The 9955-nt window shown below is 40.3% G+C and overlaps 1 protein-coding gene across 1 annotated transcript; it reads left to right on the top strand.

The window, feature by feature from the left end:
* The first annotated feature begins 1419 nt into the window (after window positions 1–1419).
* On the top strand, window positions 1420–9528 carry LOC113024766 (uncharacterized). Its single transcript, XM_026172081.2, has 5 exons — window positions 1420–1642; window positions 4300–4641; window positions 4775–4846; window positions 4938–5030; window positions 9224–9528. The coding sequence occupies exons 1-5, from the start codon at window positions 1591–1593 to the stop codon at window positions 9361–9363; spliced, it is 699 nt and encodes a 232-aa protein (XP_026027866.2). The 5' UTR covers window positions 1420–1590; the 3' UTR covers window positions 9364–9528.
* Window positions 9529–9955: the final 427 nt, after the last annotated feature.

Genomic DNA, 9955 nt, shown 5'->3' with positions numbered 1-9955 from the left:
TGTAGCTTTTCTTCCACTTGCACAATGTTTTACTAAATTAGCTGTCAGTACCGAGTTCTGCCATTTCATGTAGTGGACGCTTGGCTGGTATCGTTTCTCTAAACATTAACACAGCTTAAATCTCATTTAGATAGATTTCAAGAGCAATATTTAGCTGTGCAGTTATTAAGCGTATGGTTTTGTGAAGAGTAACTTTGCCACCACGAACCTACTAAGGCTTATGAAGAACGTGTAACATTAAACTGTTTGAGACTTGAAAGTGGAATATTTGTTGTGAACATAGTTGTAGTTAGTCCTTGACGTTACACTGCCACCTTCTGAGGTCCTCCAATGTCTATGAGGCTTTGTCCTAAAGTCCTGTTGTTCTCCAGAGTATTTATGTGTTCTTAGAGCCTGTCAAAATCTGAGTATACTCCGCTTGCACTTGCTTCCACTCTACTCAGACCTAATGTGACGCCCGCGTCCTCGCAATGGCGGGAAACCTGGTATAACGTGATCTGTTAGTCCCACCCACTTTAGCGAACGGCGCGAAGGTAAGACGTGCAGAGGCAGCTAAGAGGATGAATATGAGGACTGTTTTAAGCTGACATTTTCATTCCAGGTAAGTCTTTATTGTCAGTGATTTGTTTTCGTTAAAAACAAATTTGGGTTGAATCTTATGAGTAAACCTTGAGGTGTCTGGGATACTTTAATGTGCCTTTCTATTCATATCTAGATCTTAACTGTCAGTGCAGCTGGGCTCGACCTACCAAAGCCTGAATGTGCAGATATTTTGTAGCGTGTCATACAACAGCTCAAGTTTCTTGTAGTGCAGCTATCCCATCTGTTGGGTAAACTGTGGCTTCAAGAAACAAAATCAGTCAGGTGAAGGTTTGAAGATATTTTTTTCTTATTATCAAAATATCCCACATAATAGAGCTGTGTGAGGAAATATAAAATACCTTAAACTTTTACCTTAAATTCTTTAATGAGACTTCACTTGCAACTAACATGGACAGTATACTGTGTGGGAATCATGTCATACAAACGATTAAAGAGAGTAGCTGCTAATGGCGTTTGTAATGTGGACTGTATGGAACCGCCTTTCGCAGAGGAACAGGCTACTCTAATAACATTGGACCAGTAATTCTTACGGATTGCGTTACAATTATACCAATATTCACGGCAACAGTGACACGTGATGATTGTTTCCCGAGAGGACGAACCGCCACCCAAAAAAGTATAAACATGTGTCCTAGCACTTCAAAGCGACTGCAGAAAGGACTTCCTACTAGAAGGTGTTTGATATCATAAACCAGAATGTGCTCAAGACACAGTGGCACTCACTCTGTATATTCGCAACGAAGATATACACATGAAACGTCACTGCGTTCTTACGCATGCGTAGCAAACACACACTTCCCTGTCAACCATTTGACAGCCGCCCATTGGTCCTCTCAACTGATCCGCCTCCATTAGATGTAAATGTTTCGCGGGAATATTGAAGACGTGAAATAACCTAATCTGTTCTCGTGAGAAGGTTCTGGATATCACTCCAACTGAGCCCGTATTGAAGTAAAGTTTTCGTATCCTGGTTGAACAAATTTAACTATGTTCGAAAAAACGCTCTTTTTGGCTTTAACTTTCGCGTTGCTTCACACCGGTAAGTGCATTTAAGAGTACGCCACTTTGGAAGCTACACGGACACGGTTATTTTTCTGCTTTGAGCCCAATGTAGCAACACTACTTTGGGTTTCACGAACCCTTTAAAAGAGGTTACTGCGTTTTAATTGATCTGTGTGCTATTCAAACTCTCCCACCTCACTCGACTCGTTGAAAGCTAAGGCTAACAGCGCAACAGGTACCTGTGCTCTGTTTAGCTAACTGCTTTTACAGTTTTGAACTTAGTTTTTCTTTTGAACTGAGACCTGATGTGTATATACAGTGTAGTAAACCCAGCATAACGCCACAAATGTCAATTTTAAGGCGCTAAGCAATTGTTTAGCAAACGCTAAACGATTGTTGTTATTGTGTTGTGGCTACCTAGGTTGCTTGTATTAGCAGTTTAGGATTTAGAAACTCTTCTTTCCAAATTTGGTGAAATCTTTGTCTAGCTTCTCTCTTTTAACTTGGAAGATTTTATACTAATTGTATATTTGATGTGGTACACAGTGCAATAAATACCCAAGTAAGCAAGTTCTTGATTGTTTTGCATTCCTCACATTTCATGAGTGAACTGCCGCAGGTTTGTCATTTGTATGGTTTACTCACAAGTGTGTGAAATAATCGTGATATAAAGAGTCTGGCACAAAACAAACAAGTCTCTGAAAAGATCCTCGTTTAGAAAAGAAAAAGATTATGAGGAACGTGCTGTGTACAATGATAGAAAACTGTTAGGAAGTTTGTAAACTCTGTCAACAAAAAAGCTATTTGAGGTCTTGGGCTGTGATTCAAAATATTGCTTTTGACAACTTGTATAATCAAATAACACACAGGTGTCAAACTCGGGCCCACCCGCCAATTTAGCCCGCAGCCTAATAGACCCTCTGCACGAGAAAATGCTGACTTCCTGGTTTGAGATGGGATGTGGTGTTGTACATTTTCGGTAGCTTTACTTTGCGGTCAATCACTACTGCGAAGATATATCCTCCAAAATCATGTCCAGAACTCGAAAACGGAAAGATGGCGTTAAGTTACAAAGAGCAGAAGGTGGGAACACTCACCACTGTTGTGTCATAAAAAATCTAATGATCAACTTTGATGTTTAAAGCGTTTAGATCGATCAGTTGTTTACATCACTCAACACAAGCAGAACTGCATCACTGCAGAAGACGCATCGTCCACATTCAGAAGCACATCTCTGTGTAGTGACTGGTCTGATGATTTAAACAGGCAAATGTTCAGCATTCAAACTACAGGTGAAGAATAGTCAAACCAGATGTTTCCCCCGTTATGTCGAGATCAGCTCGTCAAGTACACACCTACACAGCATGTTAACAAACCCTGAAAAAAGCCACACAAAAATGAATGATTGCTGGTAACGGTTTCTATACATTAATATGTACGAAGGGTATGTTGTGACTTACCTTCAAAATTACAGCGGTCCCTCGCTATAACACGGTTCACCTTTCACCTCGCTGTTTCGCAGATTTTTTTAGTGCAAGTTTGCATGCTTATTTTTTTTTACATCACATTGCGTCCTGCGTCCTGATCGCTGCAGACGATCTCCTCCGTGACGTCTCTCCTGTACCGTACAGAATCGCTGCATCGATGCTAGCAGTGTGACTCTGAAGTGCAGTGCTGTATGTCCACGATGTCCACGAAACGTTTTGCACCGTCAAAAAATAAAATTGGCTACTTGATTTCACCTCTCGCTGGTTATTTTTAGGACATAACACCCGCGATACACGAGGGACAGCTGAGAAATATAACATTTGAATCCCTTTTCTCTTTTGCTCTGAGGCGCGGGGGAAAAATATCAACAAGTCGATGAACATCATTTACAGATATATTGGGTAAATGCCCGAGACATCTATAGAAATGTAAATCGCCGCTTGATTCATTCATTTGCTTTACTTGTTTTGGACCGTAAACCAGGCGCGAATAGGACACCGGAAACAAAGCTCCCCACAGGAGTTTCCGCACCGGAAGCAGCATATGCTAACGTGCACATAGTCTATTACATTTGGCCCGCGAAGCCATACCAAATTCCTATCAGAGCTGGCCTACTGGTATTATACAGCTAATATATATATTGTTTAGTATTAAGCTTTGCTTGTTCCATATTCAGTTTTTCAGCCAAACTTGTTTGAGTCCATAAGAAAAGATTCATTCTTATATCTGGAGGAAGATTTCTTTTTTTTTTTTTTTCCTTCAATAAATATTAACGTTAGCCCGCGACTTTGTTCCAGTTTTGAATTTTGGCCCACTGTGTATTTGAGTTTGACACCCCTGCAATAATGCAATAATCAAATGAACTAATGGTGAAAGCTGTCACAATGTGCAGCCCTGGCTTCGGTTAGCTTACTGAAAATGCCAGAATCTCTTTTTTCCCCCCTTTTTTAAAAGGGAAAAGTTAAATTTTTTACAGTCCCTATTCTTATAGTTTGCATGACTTCCTGAACGAATCCAATAGTGTGTTTAAATGAAATGCTTGGTATGTACAACTTGCACTGTCTGGGTAAACAGATTAACAGATAGCTGTATATTTCTTGTTTAGCTTGGTGACCCCCGCTTTAACCATATGTACCTGCATGAACTTGAAAGTGGAGACAATGTATGTGCAGTCTTTGTTCATGTTAAAACTGTTTGTTTCTCCAGGAAAACTTCAAACTTCGAGCTCTACTCAGAAAATCGAAGTATCAAACGGTGATGATCTCCCTTTTCAGTGTGAAATCCCCCCGAGAACCAACTTGAAGGGCCGCTCTCAGGTTCTGAAACGAGTCGATGGAAATACAAGTTACGCCGAAAGTGTCATCTTCACCCTTCGAAATGGAAAGGTAGATCTTGATTCACAATACAGAAACCGGGTGGACTTCATCGATGAGGACATGAGGAGAGGATTGATGACTGTATGGATCCGATCAGTCCAGCAGTCTGATAGCGGAAAGTACAAATGGTTTATCCCAAATTCAGAAGTCGCCTGTTTTTTTGATGTTGTTGGTAAGTTGGTTCATGAGCTTGTTCATTATTTGATATTACTGGCATTACTTAATAAATGTTGGAATTGTATATGGTTAGGTAAGTAAGAAACAGAATTAAAACAACTTGATGGTTTTTACCTCATTTGAAACAGTGACAGAGAAGCAAAACCTTACTAAGGAGAATGACACCAGCACAACAGCAACAGAGGAAATGCCAGATACAGGTAAGACTGGCACAATGAGGTCATCGGTTTGTTTGAAAAAAAACAGAAAATCAAGACGTATACCTTACAAACACTTTGCTTTTCCCTTTAGATCCTGCACCAGAGAACAGTCATCATTATTATGCCCTCATTCCCGTCTTTGCTCTTCTCATAGCTCCTGTTTTCCTGATGCTCTTCAAGAACAGTGAGTTAAACAGCATTACATTTTTAATTTAGCCATCACCGACGTTTGCATTCAGGCTTTTGAATTGGTACGCTCAGTCAAGTTGATTCATAGATCTGGTTTCTCAGCTGAAGTCCATTGATCAAACGAGGACCACAGGAGGATTCATTATTTGTTTTTCGGCACAGGCTGTACAGGCTGAGCTCCGTTATGGTGCAAAGCTATTTTAAACAACCAGCACTCGTTTGTTTCCGCTAATAAATGCACCCCTAACAAACAGCTACTGAACGACAAGTCACAAAAAGTGATGTAAAGGTGTGGAATGATATTTACGTCATAACAAATGCACAAGCGCATTTAAATTCCATGCATGTAAATTCAACAAACCGTGCAGACAGTCTGCATTGCACACACTGCTATAGTTTCACACTCAGCCAGTAGCTCCCTGCACTCAGAGGCAAATCCTGCTCAAACGAATAAATGTACTTTTACCGTCTGGAGGCGGAGACCAATGTAGCACACAGTGCTAATGTGATTGGTCACTTTGATGCACACTTCAGGTTACTGTGTTAAACTGAGGTACGCTGTGGCAGCGACAGAAACGCTGTTTTAAACCGTACTTGTTAACATTTTGAAAACATAGCAGTGGCAAAACTGTCACTGTATTACTTTAATGCTGAAGAAAGCAGAGGATTCAAAAGTAAGTTCTCTTGTACAGTATTACATAGCTTAAAACTTATAATGAGGACCAGGAAAGAAAGTGTGCATCAGAATGTGGCAACTATAAGTTTGGCTAAAATAAAGATGTTTAAACCAATCAACATAAAGTTGCTCAGTCTGCAGGAAACACATGTAACGGCACGTTTCAAAACGTGCCCTTGAAGTCTTTAATAAGTCTTTAAGATGAGTTTCAGCATTAAAGTGAAGCCCGTCATAAATCAGTACAACAGAAGTAACTGCTGTAGTTAAACTAGCAAACTGCGCTTTCAAAACATCAACACATCCTCACAACTGATATGTAGCACAGATCAACTCTTTGCTTTATTCAAAAAATATAACTATAAAAATTCAAATACTTCTCTAATCATATGTCGCAGAATTAGATTCATATAAAATATACATCAACTAATTAATTGTGGTGTGATTTTTAGCTTCAGTGAATTAGTCCCATCAGTGGTGTACACTTTAATGACTGAACACTTATATGGAGTTTGAAGTATATTTTAATGCAGAATATTTGTACTTCAGTAAAAATGTATTTTTACAGACTACACATGTACTGTAGTATTACTTTTTCATATAAGTATAGGATTTAGGATGGGTACTTCTTCCACAGCTGTAAACAGCAGATAACACCTGGCATGCAGCAGCTACAAGCATAGTGTGTTATAGTTATATGACCTTTTAGATTCATACAGCATGATGGCAACAACCTGAACTGTTCATCAGACACTAGTTCAGCCCAATGAGCTACTTACCAAAGACAGTGTGTCACATCCTGCTCTGCTGTCCACCCCACAGACTGTCTGTGGTCACGGTGTGTGGAGCTCTGGAGCCAGATGTGTACAGCTGTTTCACTGAGTGAAGTACACTCACCGGCAACAACATAAACACATTTTATAAAATTACGTTTACTCGACTTTTTCCTGTTGTTGTTGTTTTTTTTAATAGCAATGATGTGTGCTTCTCATTGTGATTTTTAAAAGCTGTGTAATACTGTACAACAGATTAATGGGGCAGCAGTGCAGAGGCTTCAGAACTAACCTTAGAATAAAATTAACATTAAATAATCCAGTGACAGTTGTCAGTGTTTCCACTGATGTACAACAAACAGTAACTGCTGATGATTAATTCAGCAGCCTTTATTTTTCAACTTCTAAACAAATGCAGTTTAAAACAGCTTTTCTGTCCCTGTCACAGTGTAACTCAGTTTAACGCAGTAACCTCAAGTGTCGATCAAAGTGACCAATCACATTAGGACCCCGTCTACCTTTGTCTGCCTCCAGACAGCAAAAGTAAGTTTAAAAGCATAAGCAGGATTTCTCTCCGAGCGCAGGAAGCTCTGCGCTGTGAAACTGTAGCAGCACATTCAAACCAGACGCTCTTGCGTGTGCGATGGCTTCTTTGTGAGTTCTGCGCATGATGAGATAAATATCATTCATATTAAGGTTGTACCCCCTCACTGATACCATTTCTAATTTCCATCTCTTATAAAATTATAGTATGCTAAATTGTGCTCATTTTCTGAGTGCTCATAGTTTACTTTCATTTTGTTTAAAATTAATTAGATTTTTTTAATCTCTTTGAAGTTCCAAATTTCGCACTGTACCTTTAATCAAACACTATTGCTATCCATAATAAGCATATACTGTTAAACATTAGACGACATGGATATAAAACAGATGGGAGCTAGTGTTTTCTAAATTGCACATTCAGCTCAACACATAAATGGCACTTTGGCCATCAGCCGGGCTTTCTGAAAATCCACCCATGTGAAGTGTTGTTGGTCTCCAGGTGGGTGCGTCTGGTTAACTTTCCAGATGGTTCGGCTGGTTATGTTGCAGCTTCCGTTTAAAGTGACTCTACAAAGTCTTGAATCACTCATATTTATTTGTACGTTAGTTCCAATGAGACAGACTTTCTTGCCTTCTTACTTATGTGTTTAGTTAATTTTATTATCTTTTTTTAATTTATTTTTTTTGTGGTCTTGAGCACCAGTTCTTTACTTTTTTGTCTGATCATTGGCTGCTTTTTCACTCATTTTTCAGGCCTGTCCCTATACCTGACCATCTTCAGATAAACCGTTTGTTTGTTTTTTGGTTAAATATAATATACCACGTTCTGACTGAGAGATTTCTGAAAAATTCAAACGTGCACCTCTGCTGTCACTTCCCACACAAATAAAGATAAAAAGCTAAACAGCAGTGTGACGTTTGTAGGGTTACTGAAGTTGAGCTAGCTGGTATGTAATGATGTGCTTGGTGGTGCCAGCTACACAGCTATGGTTAGTATAATATAAACATTAGCACAGTAAAGCTGAAGGATGAACACTAACTTTTCCAATCGATTAGATTAGATAAAACTTTATTAATCCCTCGGGTTGGTTCCTCCGGGAAATTCGGTTTCCAATAGCACAGCACCGACAGAAGTTACAGAATGTGAGCAGAAATATACCATATATATAAATACAGAGTATACACAAGGGATAAATAGAATAAATAGGAATAAGAATGCAAGGGATTTGCACATTTCAAGTATTGTGAGTCTATTGCTCCGTTGGATATTAAGTATTGCACAGTGAAGAGGCACTACAGCTGTTCCCTCCTCCTTTGTCCTCCTGTTTCCCCTCCCTCTCCCCTCCAGAGAGGAGTTAAACAGTTTGATGGCGTGTGGAACAAGGAGTTTTTTAAGTCTGTTGGTCTTTGGGAGAAGCAACCTGTCACTGAACAGGCTCCTCTGGTTGTTTATGGCCGTGTGCAGAGGATGCCCAGCATTGTCCATAATGTCCAGCAGTTTCTTTAATGTCCTTTTCTCTGCCACTGTCACCAGAGTGTCCAGCTTCATGCCGACCACAGAGCTAGCCTTCCTGATCAGTTTTTCCAGCCTGGATGTGTCCTTCTTTGCTGTGCTGCTCCGCCAGCATACCACAGCATAGAACAGTATTCCAGCAACCACCGAACATTAGCATTCACATTGTAGGATCCTGTAAACTAGGGGTGGGGAACTGCAGGCCTCAAGGGCCAGTGTCCTGCAGATTTAAGATATCACCCTGGGTCAACACCTGAATCAAATGATTAGTTGATTCCCAGGCCTCCAGAGAACTTGAAGACATGTTGAGGAGGCAATTTAGCCATTTGAATGAGCTGTGTTGGATCAAGGATGCATCTAAAACCTGCAGGACACCGGCTCTCGAGGCCTGGAGTTTCTCCCAGTGACCTTGACTTGACCTTGAAGTCAGAGGTCAAGTTTTCTGCACGTACAGTTTGGATGTTTTAGAATCACATGTTTTAGAATCACATGTTTTAGAACCACACGTTTTAGAACCACATGTTAATGCTTGTAGAACAATGAAATTATTTGCTGCCGACTGAAATGGTGAAGCTATTTTTTACCTGGATAAGACGAAACCTTGCTTTTTAATTCAGCCCTCGGTTTAGTGCTTTTGGATAGTACAGCATTATTTCAGTTTCTAACTGGTTTTCTTGTTCTCACAGGGATTTGTAAGACATGCCAAAGGAAGACTGAAGAGAACAACTCTGAGCTGGAAACCCAAGGTAACAGAGCAAAGAAAGGAGATGAAGAGGAACAGCTCAAGAAACCATCAGCAAGAGGAACTGACGGACTGAAAGGATAATCTCATCATCACGGCCAGAGAAAAGAAGCTTTTTTGAATATCCACCATTTGGGCCATTCATCTGATCCTTCTGTCAGTTGCTCAGGTGCAACTAAATATTTCCTGGAAACGTAGAAAAAAGTAAGATTGTTTTATGAATTATTTGGAAAATCAAATTACTTAATAGTAGGGCTGCCACGATCAGTCGACTAGTCACGATTACGTCGACTATCAAAATCATCGACGGCTGATTTAATAGTCGACACGTCGTTTGAAGCTTTGTAAGATTCCAAAATACGCAGGAATAAGTAGCAGGATTTAAGAGTATAATAACGGACTGAAACAGAAGATGGCAGCACTGCATGTACAAGGATGCCAGCTGCCATTAAACCCTGAAGAAGAAGCTGTTTCCAAATTCAGGAACTGCATCCTCCTGTGCCCGCATTTGTAGGCCGATTACGTTACAGCCACACGACGAAGACTGTCCAAACTCGAACACTCCGACAAATGCGGCCCAGAAATGCGTCCTTCATTTCCCCAGATTTGAAGGATGGGTCGGGATGGGTCGTGGCCCAACCTATCCCAGAATTCATAGCGCGGCCCTGCTCAGTTT

Source organism: Astatotilapia calliptera, chromosome 6 (genome assembly GCF_964374335.1).
Source record: "Astatotilapia calliptera chromosome 6, fAstCal68.1, whole genome shotgun sequence".
Lineage (NCBI taxonomy): Eukaryota > Metazoa > Chordata > Actinopteri > Cichliformes > Cichlidae > Astatotilapia > Astatotilapia calliptera.
Note: the sequence above shows the minus strand (reverse complement) of the source record. Positions and strands in the feature narration are given on the sequence as shown.